Source organism: Camelus bactrianus, chromosome 32, assembly GCF_048773025.1.
Source record: "Camelus bactrianus isolate YW-2024 breed Bactrian camel chromosome 32, ASM4877302v1, whole genome shotgun sequence".
NCBI lineage: Eukaryota > Metazoa > Chordata > Mammalia > Artiodactyla > Camelidae > Camelus > Camelus bactrianus.
Genome location: NC_133570.1, coordinates 20090965 through 20115404, shown reverse-complemented (window position 1 = coordinate 20115404; position 24440 = coordinate 20090965). Strand labels below are relative to the sequence as shown.

The 24440-nt window shown below is 50.2% G+C and overlaps 1 protein-coding gene and 1 long non-coding RNA gene across 8 annotated transcripts; one reads left to right on the top strand and one right to left on the bottom strand.

Annotated features, from left to right (window-relative positions):
* Positions 1-1021: 1021 nt before the first annotated feature.
* On the bottom strand, positions 1022-10947 carry LOC123615747 (uncharacterized). Of its 3 annotated transcripts, none has more exons than XR_006723419.2 (4): positions 10814-10947; positions 5997-6205; positions 5381-5470; positions 1022-3720 (listed from the first exon to the last, which is right to left on the bottom strand). It is a non-coding gene; the product is annotated as an uncharacterized LOC123615747 (long non-coding RNA). The 3 variants fall into 3 exon arrangements; XR_012503546.1 differs by having other exon boundaries at positions 1023-3659; XR_006723418.2 differs by lacking the exon at positions 5381-5470 and having other exon boundaries at positions 1024-3659.
* Positions 10919-24082, top strand: LOC105066081 (SEC14-like protein 4). Of its 5 annotated transcripts, none has more exons than XM_045513948.2 (12): positions 10922-11155; positions 12569-12644; positions 16869-16912; positions 17228-17287; positions 17416-17604; positions 18959-19054; positions 19358-19457; positions 20313-20396; positions 20721-20827; positions 20904-21043; positions 21135-21304; positions 22340-24082. In XM_045513948.2, the coding sequence occupies exons 1-12, from the start codon at positions 11102-11104 to the stop codon at positions 22477-22479; spliced, it is 1260 nt and encodes a 419-aa protein (XP_045369904.1). In that variant the 5' UTR covers positions 10922-11101; the 3' UTR covers positions 22480-24082. The 5 variants fall into 5 exon arrangements, with proteins under 5 accessions (XP_074212072.1, XP_045369904.1, XP_045369905.1 ...); XM_010951329.3 differs by having other exon boundaries at positions 10926-11155; positions 19358-19418; XM_045513949.2 differs by lacking the exon at positions 16869-16912.
* The last annotated feature ends 358 nt before the right edge of the window (positions 24083-24440 follow it).

Here is a 24440-nt window from a genome sequence, read left to right as displayed (position 1 = left end):
AACAGTCAGGAGCTCGCAGAGCAGGGAAGCCTTTGGCTGAGAATCGGGCACAAAGCCCAACCCATTATCCCAGATTAGAGTCGAGGCTGCTGATGCCTTGCCTGAGTCCCCTGCCCATGCCCCCTTCCTGTATCCGTCAACCCTTCCTCCAGCCTCCAGAGCCAGATGCCCAGCAGGCCCCAAGACCAGCAGATCTGACAGCCCTGAAGCAGCCCTCAAGCAAAGACTGCGTGGAGCTGGTGTCTAAAGACCCTCTGGCCTCGGGTGGGACTCTGAGGCTCGTGTTCCACACTGTCTCCCATTATCCACACTGGGATCAGGCTCTTCCTTCCTTGATTACCTCCCTGTACAGCTACCTCCTCCCCTCTGTCTCACTTCCTTACTCCCCTACTTTTGTTCCCTGGGATCACCTCCGGGACAAACTCCTTGCACGGCAGTCTCAGACAAGTACCTACTGTATGCAGGTCCTGTGCATGCAGCCTCTGCTAGGGGTGAGTCTGGCCTTCTTGACTCAGCGAGGCATCTGATGGCACCACAGGTGCAGATGGTGGGGGACTGAGGGGCAGGGTAGAGAGCGGCCTCTGTATGTGACAGTAGACGGTGTCACTTTCAGTATGCAGTGGGGCGAGCATCACTGTCCTCATTTTACAGATGAGGATTTGAATCCAGAGCAGCCAGACCAGGGGCCAGTGCCTTAGACACCCAGTAAGGAATAGACCTCCCTCCCCTCTGCCAGTTGCCTGAAAGTAGGGACTAGAAGCCCTGCCAGCTGGGCTAACGACAGGCGACCTGGAGGGAGCCAGAGTGGGCCCTGTACCCAGGACCAGCGAGCTGGACCCCATCTCTGTCACCATGGGCAGTGTGAGTAGACAGAACTGAGTGACCTGAGCCCATTGCAGGAGAGGACGCTGGCCCCGGTGAGTGGGGGGAGAGAGCCTTATACTAGCCAATTTCACCTTCGGCCCCAGGAGATGAAGCCCCCAAGTCCCCTGAGGTTCCTCTGAGCTCCGAACCTCTGGGTCTCTTCCCAGCTCTCAGGGTCATAGTGGCCAGCGTCTACACCAGCGCTATTGGACAGAGACATAACACGAACCACAAGTGCAAGCCATGTGTGTCATTTAAAAATTTCCAGTAGCCCCATTAAAAAAAGTGAAAAGAAATAAGTGAAGTTAATTTTAATATTTTCTTTAAACCAATAGAGCAAAACTATCATTTCAGATATAATCAATATAAAAATGATCACTGAAGTTTCTTTGTACTAAGTCTTTGGAATCCTGCCTGTATGTATCTCATACTCACAGCGGATCTCAATTCAGACTGGCCACATGGCTACCATACCAGGCAGTGCAGGTGAGGGCGGCTGGCCCAGAGGGCGAAGTCAGGTCACGACCTTAGCTCTGACCCGGGGGAGGCAGGAACAGGCATGTTTTCCTTTCAAGCCTGTGAGCTCTTCATGAGGTCCATAGGGCCTTTCCCTCATGGTTGAACACTGCAGGCGTGGGTTCCAGGGAGAGTCACACACTTCTATAGCAGGGAGGGCATGAGTGGGCCACGGAGGCCTCTGTTCCTGCCCTCCAAGGGTCCTGCATCTGGAAGAGGGCATAATCCCCCCCCCCCCCCCCCCCGTGCCAGGAATGAGTCCTCTTGTAAGACAACTAGGATCACGAATTGGGTTCAGATCTTGGATGAGCAAATCCCATCACTGGTTCTATCCTCAGTTCTCTCATCTGGGGATGAGGATGCCAGGAGTATCATGTCAGGATTAATTCAATGCTTAGCCCAGGGCCAAACACTCCCTCATGTTCCTGAGGACAAAGGTTCTCAGCTCACTTAGGATGAGAGGCCCAGAGCTAGTCCTTTGAGCCCCCATTTGGAGGCTGGGGAGACCGAGACCCAGAGAGAGGGGAAGTGACTCAGGCAAGGCCACGCCGGGGCTGCTGACTCCTTGCCAGATTCATCAGTACTGAAGGCTGGCTGTCGCCCACGGTCAGTGACATTTACCCAGGAGTGCCCTCAGCCCTCAGACACTTTAGGATGGGCTGGGCACCTGCTACACTCCTAAGGATTGTCTGGTTGAGCATCCTCTTCCAGGCTGGGGTCAGGCTAGCTGTCACACAGGCCTGGATGATGGGCCCTGGACCAGATACATGATTTGCCTCCCAACTCTGCCACTTGCTGACTGTGTGACACTGGGCAAATTGCTCAACCTCTCTGAGCCTGCACTCCATGTTGCTTACCCTCCCAGCTGAACTGGCCTGGAGGCTCCCTGAGGATGGAAATCAGGGCCCTGAAGAGAGGCCCTCCCTGCCCCTACAGATGTGAGGGAAGAATCAGGTCACAGATCTCATTTAAGCCACATTTCATCCTCTCTGAAGCTTTGTGTGGGGGGCTTACGACTATTCCATTTCCCAGAGGGGAAAGGGAGCTGGCATGACTTGACCCAGGCCTGCGCTCCCCCAGCACTGGTGGGCTCCCCCTTCTCAGATGTCCCCTTTCCTAAGGGCAAGCGAGATCCATAGGCCTGAAGGAGTCCAGCCAGTCCCCTGATGGCATGGGGCACTGTGGAAACCCTCTGCCTGGGTCTCTCCCTGCTTGGTCCTCGGTCCTGGGAGAACATCCAGGATGTCCCTTCCATCCAGCCCAGTGCTGACGATTCCTTCCTCCTACTCCACCCTGAGGGAAGGATAAATAGTAGAGTGGGATGAAGGTCAAGGACACAAAAGAGGAGTGTATTAGGTATCTCTTGTGTCACAAATTAAACAACCACAAACACTATCTCCCAGTTTCTGTGGTCAGGAATTATGGAGAGGCTTAGTGGGCTCGTTCTGGCTCATTGTCTCTCATTAGGTTCCAGACAAGCCATCAGCCACAGCGGCAGTCATCTGATGCTTGACTGGGGCTGGAGGATCTGCTCCCAAGACATCTCATGTATCTGGCAAGTCAGTGCTGGCTGTTTGCAGGAGGCCTCAGTTCCTCCTCACAGCGGCCACCCCAGAGGACAGTTTGAGTGTCCTTCCAACATGGCAGCTGGCTTCCCCAGAGCAAGTGATCCCAGAGAGCAGGGAGGAGGTGGTAACATCTTTATGACCAAGCCTTGTACGTCAGGTTCCCGTCACCTAGTCACACAGGTCAGCCCTGCTCGGCGTGGGAGGGGGACTAAATGAGGGTGCAAATACCGTGGGATGAGGATCACTGGAGGCCATGGTGGGTGTGGAGAGATGATGCTGAATGAGTGGCCCAGGCCCACCCCCAGGCCCTGCAGGCCACCTGGACAGTCTGGCTTTTTGAGTAAGGGGGACTGGAAGTTGGGGAGTGAAATCTGACTCCCGCTTTGCAGAGCTTCGAGGGAGGCTTGTGGGGAATGGAGCATGGGGAGCAGGTGGAAGGATTCAGGGAGAGGCGGCTGCAGAGTGCGGGCCTTACCCTTTCCTCTCTGAGTCTCTCCTGCCTCATCCATGTTGGACCCATATTTCCTTCCATCTCTCTCCTGTCCCCATCCACAGCTCTGGTGGAGCCCAGGGATACTCTGGGAGGCCCCCAGTGGTTGCAGGCAGAGGGGCCTGGCCTGGTGTCCCGGGTTCCTGCAGAGGCTTGGGCCGGAGGGGTCTCCAGCTCCTCCTGTATCTCTGCAGCCTGTGAAGTTCTGGAAGCAACAGGATCTGGACAAAAAGCCCCACCAAGGAGGCAGGATATTAAAGAAACAAATCAGACCAAGGATTCCTAAAAACAGGAAAGCACAAAAAGAGATTTAAGAAGAAGGAAAGGTCATTTTAAGTTGTAAACAAACAAGTCCTGCATAAAAGGCATGAACTTCCGATGTCTGATCGAGGTAACAAAGGATGTTTAAATATAAACAGTAAATTCAGCCTGAGAACCGTCAGCTCAGGCTTTAATCACCTGAGAAGCCCCTCCTTCCCACATCCATGCGGCCCAATCCAGAGTTAACTGGTCAATAACTCAGGCTGTAACACCAAAAAATACCTAATAAAAAGTTGCCTTTTTCATTTTGGTCTATTCAGATTAAAATTCCAACAAAATAGTAAAAAACTGATACTGAAATTCAAGGATGTCAAAGTATACGACTGTCACCCTGTGGCTTCATCATAGGAAGGTATGAAAACAAGTATCAAAATGATCAATAAACAAATTAATTTCAGATGGGATGTTTAGGAACAAGCTTAAGTAAAATTGTAGTAAGTTTTTGGATTCCCTGGATTTCTGCATTTTCTAGTCATGGGATTTGAAGTGCTCAAAACCATCAGGTGTAATGAATGTGTAATTTACAGGTAGAACATGACTCCCATGGGCCAGGCACCGAGCAACATCCAGATCCTCAGTAATCTCCAAGCAAGTCTGCGACACAGCTCTGGTTGGGATGGAGGTGAGGCTCTGACCTGCCCCTGCTCACTTTGCTCCTCCATGCTGCCCTCCCACCTCCATCATGAATTTATGCAACAGCATCCTGACTGGTTTCCCAGCTCTGAATATCTGCTGTCTCCAGGTCACTCTCCACACCTGGCCAAGGTTATCTTCCTGGCAGAGGTAATCACCTTGGTCTCTTCCTCTAAAAGCTTCAAAGGCTCCCCACCCTGATAGGGCATAGCTCCAAGCCCCCAGAAAGGTCTGAAGTTTCTTCATGACCTGACCTAGTCTTGAAGTATCTCTCTTCCCTCTCACTTCTGTGAGCTTCTTTGGGCCATCACCTCACCCAGAACATCTTCTAGGACAGGTGGTGGTTAAGAATACAGGCATTGAGTGCAGACAAATAAGAGTTCAAACTCTGGCTCTGGCTCTCACCAGCCTCTGAAGCTCAGTCTGGCACATGTGAAATGGGCACATGGGTACAATGGTGAGCAGCAAATATGGCCCAGGACTTCCTGGGGCTGGCAGTTAAGGCAGTTAAGGCAGTCAAAACAAGCCATGTCTAAGGGAGGGGATAGCTCAGTGGTAGAGTGTGTACTTAGTATGCATGAGGTCCTGGGTTCAATCCCCAGTACCTCCACTGAAAATAAATAAATAAACTTAATTACCTACCCCCCCAAAGAAATTTTAAAAAAGGATTAAAATAAAAAAGCCATGTCTAATGAGAACAATACTCTGCAAAAGAGGAGTAGGGGTCTGTTTGAGCATTTAACTGGGGGATCAGAGGATGTGAGAAGGCACTAACTAGGCAGTACAGGAAGAGGAAGGAAGAGAAGAGTGTTCAAGTTGGGGGTGGCATGTGCAAAGGCCCTGTGGTAGGAGAGAGCAGCAAGGGGAGAGAGATAGCTCCATACACTCCCCTCTTGGTCATCTGTGGTTTGGGAAGGCCAAGAACCTCCTGGCTTTTGTAAAGGAAGAAAGATAGGAATCCAAACATGACCCCAGACCCCTAACCCACCTCTTTCCCTGGTCCCAGATCTTTGGGTAGGTGGTCAGGCTCCCCTTGCTCACTGCTCTCTCGTGCAGGCCCTTGTGGCCATCTCCTTTCCTGGGGAGCAGAGGATGGGGTGATGTGGTCACACAAGGCCCTGCCTTTCCCTGCAGTCGCCCTGAGTTGGTAGGGGAGCTAAGAAAGCCCTCCCCTGGCTGCCCTAGAACCTAATCTCCATTTCCCAGGCAGGCCCAAGCATGCAGCCACCCTGCCGTGGGCATGTGTGTCTGGCAGATTCTCTCTCCCAACCCCTGCACCTAGGGCAACCCAAGGCAAGTCCTATGTTTTTGGAGAGACATCCATTGGCATCTGCTCGGCCATCTGTGGGATGGGGCTGACTGAGCCAAGATGTGAGGGCAGAGTGGGCAGGGGCTCCTGCAAAGCCTGATCCCACCCCAACAATGGAGGTGCTGTTCAGATTATGGGATTTCCTTCAGTTGACAGGTTACAAGTGTGAATTCAGACTACAAGCAGGACACCTGCAGCCACTGAGAGATGCCAGGAGTTTGAGGAGCACCTGGAAGGTGAGACAGAGAGGCACTGCCGTGAGTGGGTGGGGAGGTGTGGGATTAGGGTTACATACCATGACAGCACCATCATTCTCAGCCCACAGGTCGGAGGGACCTAGGGAATGAGTCATGTTTTGTAAAGTGGGAGGAGTTGGGCCCATCACGGAAGAGGGAGTCATCTGTCTGGTGCCCAGATGGGTAGAGCAAAAGTCCTCCATGCCCAGCATCAGCTGAAGTTTGAGGAGGCGGTGGTGTGGTACAGGGTCAGCGGAGGACATCTGCCCTGTGCGGGAAAGACAGAAACTTAAAGAGTGACCTGGAACCATGGAGCTCGGCAGGCAGAAGGGTTAGCAACCAGCCCAGCACCAGCTGCCTGGGTTCCAATCCTGGCTTTGCTGCTCACTGGCTGTGAGAACTTGAGAGCCTCCTTGGCTTTAGATTTTGTCCATAAGTGAGGATAATAATAGAGCTGACCTCAGAACGTGTCCAGAGGATTAAATGAGCTAACACTGGACTGTCCAAAATGGCAACCGCTGATCACTTGTATTAATTTGCTAGGGTTGCTTTAACAAAGTTCCCACACTGAGTGGCTTAAACAGCAAGATGTATTCTCTCACATAGCTGGAGGCTAGAAGTCCAAGATGAAGGTGTTGGCTGGGTTTGTTCCTTCCGAGGACCATGAGGAAGAATCTGGTCCATGCTTCTCCCCTAGCTTCTGACGGTTGACTGGCCATGTTTGGCGTTCTGTGTCTTATAGAAGCATCACCCTGATCTCTGCCTTCATCTTCACATGCGTTCTCCCCTGTGCCGGTCTGGATCCAAATTTCCCCTTTTATTAGGGACACTGGTCATATTGGAATAGGGGCACACCCTACTCCATACAAATCTCATCTTAACTAATTACATCTGCAATGACCCAGTTTCCACGTAAGACCACATTCATAGGTGATTAAGACATCAACATATGAATTTTGGGAGGACACAGTTCAACCCATAACAGCACATGTGGCTGATCAAGCATCTGAAATGTGGCTGGTTGGAGTTAAAATGTGCTACACTTAAGTGTACACTGGATTTCAAAAACTTGGTACCAAAAAAATGCAAGATAGCTCACTATTACTTACAGATGAGATCATTAATTTATCTCAATTAGTAATTAAGAGAGGTAATTAGACAGGCTTACTGACCCTGGCTGATTAACAAGGGAAAGAAAGTGCCAGGCTGTTTAAAAAAAAAAAAAAGCACAAAACAGAACAAAGCAAAACGACCAGGCTGTTTCTCTTATCCCGCTGAGGCGGGAAGCCCCATAAAAAGACCTGCAGGACCCCCAGGCAAGGCCACTACTCTCCTGCCAGCACCATCTGGTTCCCTGGCCCAGAGGCTCTATCTCACTTTTTGCCTCTGAAACGGCTTACTTACCCCTAAAATTCTATTGGTTCCCTGAGCTCACTCCTGATTGGTTCATTTCCCTAACTTCTGATTGGTCCATTTGTAGTACTTCATTTGCATGGAGCTCACTCCTGGTTGGTTATTTCCCTCACTCCTGATTGGTTATTTCTCTTCCCCCTGATTGGTCCATTTCTACAAAACTTGTTCCTAATTAGTCAACTTTCGTTATACCTCATTTGCATATGATGTTGCAAAGTGTAAACTGGTAGCCTATAAAAGCCGGTGTAAACCTACAGACAGGGGCCAGAGCTTAGAGTGTTAACTGTTTTGGAACTGTTTTGAGCCTGTTGGCGTAATAAAGCTGAGTTCTCCAATTGTCCTAGTGCTGTTTGGTCTTTTGCCTGGATGCAGGTTGCTGTCACAACTGAGCTGTAACATATTTTTTCTGCAGCACCGCAGCTGACCCCTTAATTCCAAGGACACAGTCATACAGCAGGATGATTTAAGTTCCAGAACTGCTGCATTAATTCCAAGGATGTACCCCAGTATCTCTTGCTTTATTCTCTTCCCCGGTGAAGTTTTTGTTTAAAGGCTGAGCTCCACGGGAGGAAAGAAACAAGTGTAGAAGATGCTTGGCACCACCCGAGTGAAGATCACGATGGTAGAGCCTTCCAGTGGAAGACCCTGAGGCTGGATCAGGGGCTGGAGCTGTCTAACCGGCTACCTGGCTGATGGCTCCCCACGAGAGTGTTTTCTTTTTTCTCTCTCTGAGCAATAAAGCAGCTTTCTTTCTTTCTTTCTTTCTTTTTTTTCCACTTTGCCTCTTTCCCATTATTGAGAATTCTGTCTCAGTTGGCAGGCAAGGACCTACACGTTTAAGGCAGGGCTTGCCCACAAATTTTGGTGGGCTTTTCAGTTTGGGGGGGTCTCTCAAGCCACTAATATAACAATACTGATCATATGTTGAAATGATGTTTTGGGTCTATTATGTTAAATAAAATATATTATTAAAATTAAAAAATTTCATGTGGCTGCCAGAGAAGTTAAAGTGACCCATGTGGCTCCCATTACCTACCCACTGACAGCACTGAGCTAATATTTACGAAGCCCTTAGAGCAGGGCCTGGCCCTGTAGAAAACACTGGTAAGTGCTGGTTAAATAAAGACTTTTCTTGAAATGTGAATTGTTACTTGTGGCATTTAAAAAATAAGAGTTTTTCCATTCCTCAGGGACTGAGAAAAGTTGGGGACAAATTTCTATTGCTGTCTGGCCTTTCTTTTATTGAGTGGATTTGGGTTTACATTCTGGAAGCACTTGGCATATGTAATACAGTCCTGTCTCCTCTAACTCGTTTCATGGCATTTTTTTCCCCATGTCATCGTAAACTCCTCATCTACCACATTAAGCACCGTGGTTTCCTGAAAAATTATTTCCAGTTTTCTTATTAACCACAAACAACTTTAAGCTGAAAATATCTTCTGTTAGTTAGAACTGTTATTGGGCAAAGTGGTAAGCTATCGAAGAATCCTAATGTGTAGTGCCAAGTAGTTTTCCAAAAAAGCTGAATCAGTCTGCAGTCCTGCCAACAATGTATGAATGTCTCCATTTCATCGACTTCTAACTAACTTTATTCTCATTTTTTAAAAAAAGGTTTTGTGTCTGTGTGTGTGTGTGTTTTGTTTTGTTGAAAAAGTGTCTTGTTGCTTGTACACATATTCCTTTGATAACCCTGAGGTTGAGCATTTATCCACCTGCTACTGTCCCTGTGTGTTTTCTCTTCTGATAATTGGTGCTTTGACTCCTTTGCCCATTTCTTTGTGTCTTACTATTTTTCTTATCAGTTTGCGTGCCTTCTTGAAGGATATCAATTTTTGTACATTGTCTTTTTCCCCAAATTCACATCAGCCAATACTGACTAACTGCTTAATTCTGTTTCTTGTTAAACAGATTTTTGTATTTATGTATAATCAAATCAACTGATTGCCCTTCATGATTTCTGTCACTGCTTTTAAGTGCAGACTATGCCCTCCCAGAGATGTGGTAGCATCACTTTTACTTTCTTTTAGCCTTTTGTAATTTCTTTCTTTCTTTCCCCTTAAGATTTAAAATCCTTCTAGGACAGTACCATTCAAATGAAATACAATGCAAGCCACAAATGTGAGACACACATGTAATTTTAAATTTCCTGGTAGCCATATTTTTTTTAAAGTGAACAAAAAAATAGGTGGAGCACAGAAGATCTTTAGTTTAGTGAAAATATTCAGTGGTGAATTTATGTCATTATATATTTGTTCAGGCTCATAGCCTGTACAACACCAAGAGTAAACCTAATGTAAACTATGGACTTTGGGTGACAACAACATGTTAATGCGGGTTTACTGATTGTAACAAATGTACCACTTCGGTGGGGGATGTCTGTAGGCTGCATCTATGGGGACAGGAGATAATATGAGAGCTCTCTATAACTTCCGCTCAATTTTGCTGTGAATCTAAAACTACCCTAAAAATAAAATTTATTAATTTAAAAAATTATCAAAAAGTAAAACAAACAGTTGAAATTAATTTTAACAACATATCTTGTTAACCCAATATATCCAAAAATATTCTTTCAACAAGTAATCAATATAAAAAATTAATGAAACTTTTTTTGGTACTGTCTTCAAAATTTGCTGTGTACTGTACACTTATATTTCCTCTCCATTCATACTAGTGACAAGTTCCCAGTGCTCAGCCATAGGTGGCTCATGGCCACCAGAGTGGTCAGCAGAGGTGTAGAATTTTGTTTGATCCCAAGGGAGAGTAGAAGGTAAAGTTCTGCCCTCTTCACCTTCACCTCCCACCTGCTCCTCTTTCTCGAAAATTCCTGCCCAGCCAGCTTGGGTTTTCTCACCTTCCCCAGGGACCTCTGCCTGGCTCTGGGATGCCATCCTGGACACCCATCACCTTTGGCCTCTCAACCCCTCCAGCACCCGGCCAGGGATTCCATCTGTCCACGCCACCTCCTACTCCCAGCCTTTGGGCTGCGGGTCCTGCCCAGGAGCTCACCACTGGGGCCATCCTTGGATTTCTGCCCTTGCAGCTCACAGCTCTGGTGACAGCCTCAATAGTAATAATTATGAAACTTGCCAGGTGTGTGGTGCCAGGTGTGCGGTTCCAGGTGAACTCATGGCACCTCTTTGTATCTAATCCACCGGACCATCTCGTAGACTGGAACCATTTTGCACATAAGGGCTCTCTTATTGGTTACTGAGCACTCACAGGATCCAGTCTGCGTTCAAGGTCAGAGGAGGGAGGTTGGGGGCCCCTTGGGCAGAAAGGCTTGGAGACCACCTAGAGGGTTGAGCCAGGTTTATTAAAAGCTTGCTCGGAAGGGATCTCGGGTGTATTCCCTGAATCTTGCCCACGTGTCCTTTATGCCCCCCACCCCCCTTGCCTGCCTGGCGGAACCTGTAGGAGTCCCTGGGATGAGGCCAGAGGTGAGGGGGCGGGGAGGAGGGATTACCTGCTGCCCTCGACTGGAATCTGTGCTCTGGGATCCCTCTGGGGGCAGGTCACCTCCCTGCGCCGGGCAGGGTGAGTCTTGACCACTGTGGGAAAAGCCCCCGAGAGAAAGCGAGAAGCGGGCGGGACGGGGCGGGGCAGGACTGGCGCTCTCCAGTCGTGGGGGCGGGACAAACATCCGACCCGCTGGGCAAAACCAGGCAGCTGCGGCGGGCGGCGAGGCCAGGCGGCGGGAGGACTGACTCGTTCTGGACACTCGCGTCCTGTGGCTCCTGAGCGCTCGGGCACCATGAGCGGCCGAGTTGGGGACCTGAGCCTCCAGCAGCAGGAGGCGCTGGCCACGGTGAGGAGCTTGGAGGCCGGGAGGTTTGGGATAGATGGGAGGGGGGGACCCTGGAGAGCGCTTCTGTCCAGCCCGCTGGCTCCCACCGGCACGTGCTGAGGCAGACATGTACCCAATACTCGGCGACTCTGGGGCCAAGTCCAGCTTTCCACCTCTGCCGGCTCCTGGCCAGCCAGCCTGGGCCTATGATCACTGGTTATGGGGAGGGTGGTACTGTCATCGGCTTTGGGCAGCCCTGAGCAGATTCCCAGGTCTCCTGCCCAGATTGCATCATTTGTTTGTTTGGTTTCTCCTTGCGGCTTTCTGACTCACCAGGGGCCCAGCCTTCTCCCTGTGGTTAATGTTTTCATTAAAGGAAAACAGAGGTAGGGTTGTTGATTTCAAGACAGCCCTGCCTCACCTGAAAATGTCATGACCATGGGGAAGGTCTTAGATGACCCAGCATTAATTCGGTTTTCAGGTGGCCAGGGACTGGAAACTGGCTTCAGGGTTGGTGTGAAGTGAGGGTGGGAGAAGTGTCACAGCCCTGGCAGGCACCATGAGCAAAAGGGCAGTTTCAGACTCATGGAGAATGACTTCTTTTGAGGCTCCTACTTTGGGAGGAGTAGGGACCCCAGGTGAAGGTGTAGGGACCCCAGGTGAACGATAAGTTCCCTGGGTGAATCCCAAGGTAAAGGAGACGGTTCCAGGAACAGAGCATCCTCAGATGAAGGAGAGGTCCTCAGGTGGAAGAGCAGGGGTTGTCCCCTGGTGAACCCCCTCCACTGGAGATGGCCCCAGACACTAGGCTCGTGGTGGAACTGGACACCTGGCCTTTGGGATGAATTATGGTGGAGATGCTCATGGACCAAAGAGCTTTCAACAATGTAAAAGAGTTTGTTCCCATTCTTTCCATTATTTAGAAGAAATGAATGCTTGTTATTTCAAAAATTAAGGAAAAAGAAAAGTTGGAAGAAATGGGGAGCAATTACCCTTGATCCCGGCGGTCTAGAAACCATGCCTAAGAGCATTTCCTTCTAGCCCTGTCCTAAGCCTGATTGTCACCACCTGTGGCCACATTCCAGCTGCTGCCTTCTCCATATGGCTTGTTGGCCTGCATCAGATTCACCAGGGATCTTTGTAAAAATCAGAATGGCATGGTCCTACCTCAGACCTATGGAATGAGGGTCTTGGGGGGCAGAGAACCCCCAGAGTTTGAGAAGGACCGAACTCTTCCTGCTATGGTAGGGGCTGAGGGCTGCCCCATTCCCAGTTGGCAAAATGGTCCAGGCATTTGCTGCTAAGTCTGCAGCCCCTATCCTGCAGGGTATGTGGGGAGGACTGACTGGTAGACTGAGGGTGGAAAGGGTCTGGGACAAGGCTGGGTATCTAGGGGTCATGGGAGCCCCTCTGACTGTTATATTCCCCCCTCAGTTCCGGGACAAACTTCAGGACCTGCTGCCCACCCTGCCCAAAGCTGATGACTACTTCCTCCTGCGCTGGCTCCGAGGTGAGGCCAGCTGGGATTGGTGGAGGCAGAGACGGTGGGAGGGAGGGAGGGAGGGTTTCAGGAAAGGGGATGGGAGACTTTGGGGGACAGTGCTGCAGAGTGGTTAAGAACACAGGCTCTGGAATCAGCCCCCTTTGGGCTGGAATCTGAGCTTCCCTCCGAATCAGCATGGCACAAGAAAACCATGGGCATCAGTTTCTTCATCCATAAAGTGGACATGAGGCCGCCTCCCCAAGGGTGGTTGTGAGTTAAATGAGACGGTGGGCCCAGGGTCAAGTGGGGTTAGAGTTAACACCGGGAAGTTCTCAGGCTGACAGGCCTGGTCAGGCTTGAGTAGGTATCCTTGAACATGGTCTTCAGGATTTGCCTTTGGGTCTGTTTCCAGTTCCTTGAAGACAGGGCTGTGTCATCCCCTTAGGGAACCTGGCACCAAGCAGGTGCCCAGCAAATGCTTCATGAAGTGAATGTAATTAAAAGCAGAGAAAGAATTTCTTCTAGGAATCGCCGCAGCAATGTAGAATAACGGAAACTACCCCAGGGCTTAGGGAAAAACTCATTTCAACTCAGCACACCCCATGGAATGTATTTTGAACTCGAGCCAGGAAGGAATTCAGAAGCCAGGCTGGAAAGTGCATTCATGGTGTGGTGATAATGCCAGCCTGGGAAGCAGACAAAACAGTGATTGCTAGGAGGGTGCCATGCAAGTTGTTCATTGTCTCTCAGCCTCACTTCCCTCTTTCGTGTAATGGGTGTAATGCTGCTCCCTACCTTAAAGATGCTGTCAGAGATGAGGTCATGGGTGTGCACAGCGCCTGCATGGAGGAAGCCCTCTCTTCTGTTCTGTTCTGTTTAGTTGTTTTTTTTTTTAAATTATTGTTTTTTACAAACATTATTTTTTAGAACCGTTCTAAAAAGTTTTATAGGAAATTATTGTGAAGATAGTACAGAGATTTCCCATAAACACTGCACATTAATATTTTGCTTTCTTATGGTACTTTTGTTACAATTAATGAACCGTTATTGTTCTGTGATTAGTAACTGAAATCCATGTTTTATTTAGATTTCCTTAGTTTTTCCATGTAGAGACCACGTTTCCATTTAGTTGTCATGGCTCCTTAGGCTCTCTTGGCTGTGGCAGTTTCTAGTCCATTTTTAAGAAGTCATTTTCATGTCATTTTCCCCGACCTGGGCTACAGAAGGAGTTGGGAGAGCAGATTTCTTAAAGCCCCTTGATATGGCATCAGACCTCTCTCCTCCTTTGGAGTCTTTTTGGGTTTAAAAACCAGCTTTTCAGGTGCCTGGTGGGTCTTTGAGAAAGGAGTGAAATCACAGACACTGTAGGCTGCTGGGTCACGGGAAAGGGAAGGGACCCAAGACTGGGAGAAGGTGCCAGGTATCATGATGCCTCCCACTTCACGCTGTCACGGACCTGCTGACATGGTCCAGTCCACTTCAACTTCAGCCCTGCAGCCAATCCCTGCCGCACAAACGCAAGACACAGGTAAAGGGGAGGCTCCCCACTCAGGCCAGATGCAGAGGGGCCTTTCCTGACCTTCCCTCTGAAGTCGATTTCCTTTGTTTTCCTTTATCTCCACCCCACGTCTGTGTCCATCTCTCCTGCTTGGATGCCAGCTTCACGAGGGCAGGGACTGAGCCTGCCCAGGTTGCCAGCCTGCCACATAGTAGGGGCTACTGAAAAAGCTTTGAGGACCCATCAGCAGTGTCCAAGCCACTGTCTATAGGACAAGAAACCACATCCCAGTTCTCAGTAGGAAAATCTCCTATAGACACCATAGAGATTTTTCAAAAGCCAATAAAAGAATATCAGGTACAACTATGCACTAACAAATTTGAAAATCTAAGTAAAATGGATACATTCCAGCAAGAAGAAAAAGCAAGCCTCAATAGGTCAATAAACATTAAAGACATTTAAATGATAATGAAAACATCTGCTCACCTCTACACCGACTCCAATGGCTTTGCAGATGAATTCCTCCAGAGTTTTAAAACCAGCTAATTCCGACTTATCCAAATTGAGTTATTTTCCCATATTACATATTCCAAGCTTTGTATTCTATGTCCGGGCTCCCCCTGTGCCATGTGCTCACGGCTCTCGATGTCCCACTACTGCCTATTCAGCACCTCCACTAGGAGGTCTAACAGACCTCTTAAACAAACAAAACAAAACAAAACAAAACAAAGCAAGTTATTTTAAGATATATGAGAGCGTGAAATTTACCTTATGAAGCCTGGGTACGTTTGATTCCAAAGCTAGACCAGGACAATACAAGAAAAGAAAATTCTAGCTTAGTTTCGCTTATTAATATAGGTGCAAATAGCTCCAAATAAAATATTGCATAACATAATCCAAGAGGGTATTAAAATTATACAGTAGTATCAAGGAGAGTTTAATCTTGGGTATGAAATAAAAGTTCAACATCAGGAAACCTACCAGTGTTATCAAACACATTAGTAGAGTCTAAAATGAGAAATTATGTGACCATCTCAATGCAGAAGGAGCATTTGAAAAGGTTCAAATTTTATTTATAGGACAAAACAAGATGAAAGTCTTACCAAACTAGGAATAGAAGAGAATGTCCTTGGCGCGGTTGGGGTCACGTAGCAAAAATCTTACAATAAATGTTATGTTAAGGAGAAATTGTAGATGCATGTTTTAAAGATCTAGGTCAAGGAAAGGATGACATCAATCAACGTTATTGTTTCAGCATAGAACTGGAGACCTTCGCCAATGTTATAAGGGAAGAAAAAAGTATTCAGTGGTAAAAGACCAGAAGGGAAGAGTTAACATATTCGCAGAAAAATTAGAAATAGAAAAACTCTAGAACTAAAGAAAAAATTCAGCAATATGTGGCAGACACAAAAATTAATAGCATTTCTCCATGCAACTGTATCCAACTATAAAATATAATGAAAAAATCAAATGCCACTCAAAATAGTAACAAAACCCATAAAGTATCCAGTAATTAAGTTAAAACAGACAAGATCTGTACAGCAAAAAATCTTAACATCTCTGAAGTATTTAGAACTGCATTAGCCACTAGCCAAATGTAACTATTAAAATTAGAATTAAATTAATTTAAAGCTTCAGGTCCTCAGTCACCCTAGCCCTGTTTCAAGAGCCCAACAGTTATATACACTTGAGCAACTCAGATATAGGATATTTCCATCGACACAGAAAAGTCTATTGGACAGCACTCATACAGAAGATGGTTTTAGTAAATATATACCCCAGAGAAAAGGCTGGGCAGGTGATGGCTTGTCTCTAAATATTTGCAGAGTGGCCATGTTGACAAGTGGTTACATATATTTGTTTGACCTCTGCCAATGCAGCTGGAATCACTGTGGGGCAGATTTCTGCTTAGTCAAAGCTGCTGAGGAATGGAATAAGCTGCCTACCAAAGTACCTTTGTCACGGGAGATAATCAAGGCAGAGCTGGTGATCTGGGTGGTTTTTTTTTCTGGAGGTGGTTTATGATTGGGGCAGAGGAAAGCTGGACAAAAATCTCAGGCCCCTTCCATCTGAAAATCTCTAACCCTGGATATTATCAAAGGCCCATCACTGGCTGAATTTCTCAGTGAACCAGTGATCTCAGGGAATAACGGTGATGGCATTTCTAAAATAGAGTATCACGTTTTCAACTAAAGTGTATTTATTTCTTCAAAATAAATCATCACAATGGCTGTTGTTTCTTGAGAACTTACTGTGAGCCAGGTAATGTGCCAAACAATTTATATACTTTATCTCACGTCATCTTTTGAATAACTCTTAAAAAATATTATTCCCATCTAAAAGATAAACTAAGGCTCAGAGAAGGTAAGTGACTTGCTCAAGGTTGCACAGCAAGTAAAAGGGCAAAACTAGAGCTCAAGTCCAAGTTTATTTGACTCCAAAGCCCATGCTCTTCACCACTCCTAACACCATGGGCATCTCTGCTCCCTGGGTGGCGGGGAGGAGGTCTTAAATATTACAGGCTAGATCAGCGTCTTCATTGAACAATTTTAAAAGTCCCGGAAACTGAAATCAAGAGCTTTTCAAAATCTTCTAGAGGATTAAAGATCCTTGCTTTTTAAGAAAAATTACCAGATCTTTGATGTATTCTTAGGGTGTGAGGAAGAGTCTAGGTTCCCCCCCAACTTCCTCATGAGAATGGCACATCCTGAATCCTGCCTCAAGCCTCCTTTTACCTTGGCTTCTTCTTGCAGCTCGGAACTTTGACCTACAGAAATCAGAGGACATGGTCCGGAAGGTGAGACCTTGCGCTCACCAGTATCCTGCCTCCGACACGTGTGCCCCCAGGGATTAGTGACAAAGGCTGGACACTCTTGCGCTGACCTGTTTTCGTGTTTCTTCTTCCTTTCTCCTTGGATCTCTTTCTGTGGCAGTCCCGGGTGCCCCACAGTCCTGCCCCTGGTGTCCGCATCCCCTGTTCTGTGTCGGTGGAACCTGGGGATGCTCTGGCAGGATCTTGGTGGCGGTGGGCAGAGGGGCCTGGCCTATGGTCCCCAAGTGCCCACAGGGCCTTTGGGGCAGGCAGTCCTCAGGTCCTGCCATGTCTCTGCAGCACATGGAGTTTCGCAAGCAGCAGGACCTGGACAACATCCTCTCGTGGCAGCCCTCGGAGGTGAGCCCCATGCAGCGTCCCCCAGGCCACTGGAGCCCCCCCAACTCACCCACCATGTCCAGCCACCTGATGGAGCAGGGACATGGCCTGGTGGGCTGCTTTGAGCCAGGACCTGCCCCCGTGTCCAGGTGATCCAGCTGTATGACTCAGGTGGCCTGTGCGGCTATGACTACGAAGGCTGCCCCGTGTGGTTTGACATCATCGGGACCCTCGACCCCAAGGGCCTCCTCCTTTCAGCCACCAAGCAGGAGCTGATCCGGAAGCGCATCAGGGTCTGTGAGATGCTTTTGCAGCAGTGTGACCTGCAGAGTCAGAAGGTACAGGGCAGGGGATGCATGGTAACCCAGTCTCTCTAAAGGGTCACGACCAGGGAGGGAGGCACCCACCCCCACTTCTCCCCAGCCTTCAGCACTCGGGGCTCTGGTAGGATGTGGCTTCTCCTGCAGTCACCCATCCATGAGCGTCTGACACATTCATGACACTCCCTGCTGGCGTGCGCCAAGGGATGCCAAAGCCCTTTCCCCTCTGACCCTGGTGAGATGCTGACTTGGGTGTGGTGAATGGATCCCTGGGAACAGTGGATGGCCAGATTTGCTTATGGAAAAGATGTCCCTTGATTGTAAATTGCAGAAGTATAAACACCTGATGGGGGAGCCATTGCTTTGGGCATCTGAGAGCAGTGACCCTTAAAAATGGGCTCATCCCTTGTGGGTCCTTAGGAGCCACTATGGCATCGCTACAAAAAAAAAAATTCGAGCCCTGTGGGGCCAGGGGCTTCTAAGCCAAGAAGGACCACACCCACCTTTGCAGATCTCCCAGCCCCTGTCTCTGTGTCTCTGGGCCTGTACCCTTCAGAGTGACTCTAATGCCAAGTGTGACCTGGTTGGTTTTGTGACTCTAAGTGTCTAAATGAGCCTAAGGTGTCACTGTGGGAGAGTCTGGCTAACAGCTGACTCCACAGGGCCTGCGTCCCCAGTGTCTGGCCCAGAGCTGGACTCAAAACAGGCCCTCCACAGAGATTTGTGGCAGGTGTAAGAGAGTTACGTAGCACTTTATTGAGTGCCTGGTTTGAATACGTGTTTGTCTCTCAAGCAAGAGGGCTGATTTTATAGGGTCAAAACAGTGCCTTCTACTTCATAGATGTTCCCAGTTAGAGCCGATAGTTATGGTGATGACGACACTGATAATAATAACTGCTAAGATTTACCAGGCACTGGCCATGTACCAGACACTGGGCTCATTGAATCCTCATAGCAATTCTATCATTGCCTGGAATTATCCCCTATTTTACAGAGGAAGAAAGTAAGGCTCAGAGGGGTTAAAAACCCACCTGAGGCCACACAGCCTGCCCACGGCACAGCTCTGGCTTGGACACAGCCGTGGGACTGCAACACTGTCTGACACAGTAAACTATTGTACATAAAGATGCCCAACGAACTACAAATGATGTCTTTAATTCCACAGTTAACTGATTCCAGGCAACAGTGCTGAGCAAACAGCGTGATAAGGGCCACCGTGCCAGGGCTTATGTGTGGCACCCCCTCAGATGGGCTGTCTGTTTGGAAAGGGCAGCTGGGGGTGGAGGTGGCAGGAAGGTAGGAGGGAGGGATGCCTGCGTCTCTGTGGCCAGGATCTCCTGTCTGACCCATATACCTGTTCTGTCCTGTGCAGCTGGGCAGGAAGATTGAGATGGTGCTGATGGTGTTTGATTTGGAGGGGCTGAGCCTGAAACACCTGTGGAAGCCAGCTGTGGAGGTCTACCAGCAGGTAAGGTAGGCAGCTGGCTCGAGGTCAATAGGGAGCCGCTGACCATACCAGCTTCTGGTCCATGGAGGACGGGTCACCTCCTAGGGGCCCCCCAGAGCAACCAGTGAAGCTCGCCTGGGGTCCACCTTCCTAGGAGAAGGAGAAGCAAGAACATCACTGAGGATGAAGCATATGCTCGTGGGGAAGATGGGATGGGATGGTGGAGGGTGGGGGACTCTTGTCTCAGCGGCATCAGAGGCCACAGAAATCCAGGGGTCGGGGTGTTGGAAGATGGCCTTGACCAGACTTGTCTTGACCTCACAGTTTTTTGCCATGCTGGAAGCAAATTATCCTGAGACGCTGAAGAATTTAATTGTTGTTCGAGGTGAGCCCACGATGAGGATGACCGTCTGGGGAGGGAAGGGTAAGGAATCGGGGGAGGGAGCCAGTGGGTAAGCCACCAAAATTGGGTATTCTCAAACCATCCTTTGTGAAGAATAGGTTTTTGTTTGTTTGTTTAGTTCAGTCCCTCACAGACTGATACTTCTGGAATATACAAAATCATGCTCTGATACATTGCAGCAATGTCAAATACATCATGTTTCTAAATGTTTAGTGTTATTTTCTTTACCTATCTGGGTGTGGACTGGTAGCAGATAGTCCATGGGCCATACTTGGAGCAGGAATGGTCCCTGCGACAGCTGTATAGTGAGGGGGTCACTGCATGTGCTCTGGGGTCAGATGATCTGACTTCTAATCAAATCCACTGAGCAAATCCATTGAACCTCACTGAGACTCAGTTTTCCTATTCTGTAAAATGGGAATGCAGTGGCAGCTTCCCTATAAGATAGCTGTGAGGGTAAATGAGACAGTCTGTGGGGAAAATGTAGCAAGAGCCTGGCCCACAGAAAGCAACCAGGAAGCTTGAGTGATTCAGGTGGGACACAGATGCTCCACCTACTTGCACCCAAGAGGATACCAAGGCAACCTGGGCAAACCTTGAGCGTGGAAAGGAGGCACCACTGGGGAATCAACATTGCTGATGCCTTACAATGGGACAGGAAGGCAACCATTTATTGAGAGTGTTTAATTTAACCTCTATTTTATAGTTAAAAGCCCTAAGACTGAGAGAGGGTGAGGGACTAGCTGAAGGTCTCACAGTAGGAAATGGCAGAATCTAGGTCTGTCCAACCTCTGTCCACCCCATGCCCTTGGCTGTGACCCTATACGTCCAAGTCCCCTCTGGTCCACCTTCTCAAGGGAGTTTCATGTGTTTCAGCCCCCAAGCTGTTCCCTGTGGCCTTCAACTTGGTCAAGTCATTCATGAGTGAGGACACTCGAAGGAAGATAGTGATTCTAGGAGGTAAGTTCTTGTCCTCCAGGATGTGCCCATCTCTGAATCTGCCTGGAAGCAGAGGTCAGTGCTAAAGGCCCCATTTCTCCCTGGCTCGTCCTTTTTACCCAGGCACTGACCTTGGCCTGACCCCTCTCGGCCTTTGCACAGTCATTTGAGGCTTCAGGCCCTAGACCACCACCTGGGTGGCCACATAAATCTCCTGGGTGTTCTCAGGAGTGGGTGCCCAGAGGAGCAAGCCAAGGACACATCAGATCCCCTCCCTGAGCTTGGCCTCACTGACCTCCATCGCGCCTCCCCACCCCTCTGTGGAGCCCACTTTTGCCCCCACAGGTGACTGGAAGCAAGAACTACCTAAGTTTATCAGCCCTGACCAGCTGCCCGTGGAGTTTGGGGGGACCATGACTGACCCAGATGGCAACCCCAAGTGCCTGACCAAGGTGCGGCTGCCCAGAAGATGGGGAGAGAGGGGAGATGGCCGTAGTCTGGTGCCCGCTCACCCAGCCTCACCCGCAGATCAACTATGGGGGCGAGGTGCCCAGGAGCTACTACCGGCACAACCAGCTGAGGCTGCAGTACGAGCACACGGTGACCGTGGGCCGCGGCTCCTCGCTGCAGGTGGAGAACGAGATCCTGTTCCCGGGCTGTGTGCTCCGGTAGGGACGGCAGCCACTCCACAGCTGGGCACAGTTGGGAGGGGTCCGGAGCCCAGGCAGGTGGTCGTCAGTGGGACCCTGTCCCCTGCAGGTGGCAGTTTGCATCAGATGGGGCGGACATCGGCTTCGGGATTTTCCTGAAGACCAAGATGGGGGCGCGGCAGCGGGCAGGGGAGATGACGGAGGTGCTGCCCAGCCAGCGCTACAACGCCCAGCAGGTGCCCGAGGACGGGAGCCTCACCTGCCTCCAGGCCGGCGTCTGTAAGAGCTATAGTGTTCACTGGAGTCGTTTTCCTCCTCATGACAGAGAAATGATTGGCTGTCTCTTGTCAGTCTGGCCTCTCTGTTTGCCCCTATTTCCAGCTCTCAGGGAGGGTGTAGGGGTCTCTGCAAGATCCTAGATCCCAGGGGCGTTGGCTTTGGGTGTTGGTTCTGATGAGTGGCCCCCAGGTATTGGGACAAGGACAGAGCCACATTGTGGAGAGCAGGGTTCACAGCCTGCGCCTGTGGACTCAGCTCCTGGGAGGCCCTTGCACCCAACTTAACAGGCTAAGAGACAGCTGGAAAACAGCCATGGGCGTAGCATCAGGGGTCCCAGCCTGCCCACGTGCGTGGACTGCCCCACTCCGGGAAACCTGAAGAGTTGACTCTTCCAGGTGTTTGTCCTCCATCCCAGGCCAGATCCAGCGAGGAGAAGGGAAACCCAAGGTTGATTTACTCTGGGGAAGGAGACTGAGTCTGGCTAATGGTGGAGTGCACACACACCTAGTTCACCTCGTGGAAAAGGAAGAATTAGAAGGGTGGAGACAGAGAAACCTGGATGACTTGTCATGTCCCAGAGTTCATGCTGGACCTTGGTGTGGAAGGACATGTACAAAAGGCATGATGAGAAGGTGGCTGATGGAGCTCAGCACTCTCCTCTGGGGAAAGCAGGGCTCCCCTCTGGGCCAGAGCATCCCAGCCCCTCTCCTCCCTTTCGCTGTCAGATCATTTCAACCTCTCTAGGCCTGTTTCCTCATCCATAAAATGGGGATGAGAATACCTTCCGGGCAGCTGCTTTGAGGTTTCAGGGAGCTGTGGGTGCTGATGTAAGTGCCCATAGAAGCAGCTGATCCATGTTGGTGGTTATTAGTCCTTTGTTTATCACAAGCATCATCCAAGGAGACAGTCGTGAGCCGTGGGCAGGGGGCTGGGCAGTGCTGACTCTCCAGCCCCACCCGCAGTTCTGGGCACCCCATTCCCAAGGGCGCTGGGCGTGCGGATGTGCAGGGCCCACTTACTTCTCTGTCCTTGCAGACGTCCTGCGCTTTGACAACACCTACAGCCTGATGCACGCCAAGAAGGTCAGCTACACTGTGGAGGTGCTGCTTCCTGACAAGGCCTCCGAGGAGAAGATTCAGGGTCTCGAGGCAAAGAGACGGTCCCCACTACAGTGAGGACCCTGGCCACCCTGTGCCTGTGCTCTCCAGCCCCATAGCTCCCCTGCCCCATCCCCTGCCCTCCAAGGCAGGATGGTGCTAGCGGTGACCTCAGAGAGCTACCCACCTCGCATCACCATCTCATCTCCTTGTGGGCTCACCTGGATTGGTGGCCAAGCAGGAAGGGGACCCCAGTACATAGGCCACCATGAGGATTCAGACAGGCATCTCATCCCTTGTTTGCAGAGAATGAGGATGAACCAGTGTCCACTGAGGAAGGATCCCTCCTGCAGAGGCCACCCTTGCGTCCTTTCTGACAAGGTCCACCCATTCCAGGACTCACCCACACCTGGCATCCCAGTTTGGGGGTGTATGCATGAGCCCCAGGTCCTGCAGGGAGCACAGCCTCAGGCCTGAAGAGCAGGGATGTGCAGGGCCAGCTGGAAGCTGCTGGGTGGAGGGATGGAGATGGGGCTGAGGGTCTAGGTTCCGATCAACCCTCCAGGGTTGTTCTTCCTTTGGAGGGAAAATCGGAAATGGAGAGCAAGACCCGGCAGGGACGGCCATCAGGAGGAAGAGCCACGCTCAGCCTTCCCAGTGTCCCCAACTCCCTCCCCACCTGCTGTGATCCAGCCAACATTTCACTTGGATTCCTTCCGGCTCTGAGTAGGGGCCAGGACCGAAGCAGAGCTGAAGGGAGGTGGAAGGACTGTGCTGAGGGTGCAGAGTGGAGCTGCCATCCCCGGGCATTCACCCTAGACTCTGACTTGCTTCTTGGAGAAGCATCACGCTCTTCCTCCATCTTTGTGCCTCACTAAGGGGACAGCTGGAGGTTGGCTGCCAACCCCCTGCCTCCCCCACCCCAAATGCAACTCAGCAGCTGGCCGGTGAAGGCTTCCACTTCTCAAAGGCTGGCTCTCCTGGTGCCCACAGCCCACAGTTAGCACCACTGTCAGAGCTGCTGGACGGACTGCACCCAGCAGGGCAGCCCATGCCTGAGGACTGAACTGAGGAGGCCATCAACCTGACTGTGACTCTGCAGTTGACTCCAGGTGGCAGTGAAGCCATCGACAGGGCTGGGAGCCCAGGCTGTGCTGCTTTGCCCCCTGAGTGGCTTGGCCCTCAGCTCTGGATCCTTGCGCCTGCTCTCCTTAGGGTTTGTCTTGCTGTCCACAGGGTGGAGTGCTGTCCACCCAGGTGACATCCCCAGGAGTGAGTGGTCAGACCTCCCTGTGGAAGGGGTCCTCGTTGCACAACATTAGCATCCGGGTCACCCAGGCCCTTCCCATGGACTGGAAGCCTCCACGAACACCACCGTCCGGGTGCTTTGCCAGCAAGAAGCCCAGCTCTGGCCCCTTTCCCACTCTCAAATTCTGTGCTTTCATTTTCTCCACCTAATAGGAAGTTTCTTGATTTCCTATTAAGGCGAAAACATGATGAGACTTGGGAAGGTGGGGTCTTCAGGTGAGCCAGGTGAGGTCCTGGGGCCCCAGCACTCCATCCATGGCAGCTGCATCATTTATGGTGCAGCCCAGAGTCCACACAGGGGCCCTGCTGCTACAAAAAGCAAATTAAATGAAACATTGCCAAAAGCTAGTGCCATGAGGCACTCCTGGTCCAACAGAGTGTTTGAATAGTTGGGCACAAAAAAACTGCTGTGACAAGACCAAGGAGATGGCCTGGGCTGTCAGGCAAAAATCACAGGACATCCCTGTGTCCAAGGGTTGCTCCTGCATCCCAGATGTGACAGGATCTCCCACAACCCAGGTTGCACTGTGCAACCAGCCTCCCCGGTGCAGCCTCCCGGATACAAGGCTATTGGAGCCCCCTGACCCCCTGGCTTCTCAGGGTCATCTTCCCAATGCCTCTGGCAGGCTACGGAGGGCATGGCTGACTGGGGCTGGGAGGACCCTATGCCAGGTTTCGCTGGGCATGACTGTTGTCATGAAGGGGGCTCACAATGCCTTACTTCCACCTCC

What these genes read in the sequence shown, in the direction of transcription:
- LOC105066081 (XM_045513948.2), top strand. Translation starts at nt 11,102, where the DNA reads ATGAGCGGCCGAGTTGGGGACCTGAGCCTCCAGCAGCAGGAGGCGCTG. An exon ending in TCTCGTGGCAGCCCTCGGAG is followed by an intron (nt 17,288 to 17,415) that starts GTGAGCCCCATG and finishes CCCCGTGTCCAG; the next exon opens with GTGATCCAGCTGTATGACTC. An exon ending in CTGCCTCCAGGCCGGCGTCT is followed by an intron (nt 21,305 to 22,339) that starts GTAAGAGCTATA and finishes CTGTCCTTGCAG; the next exon opens with ACGTCCTGCGCTTTGACAAC.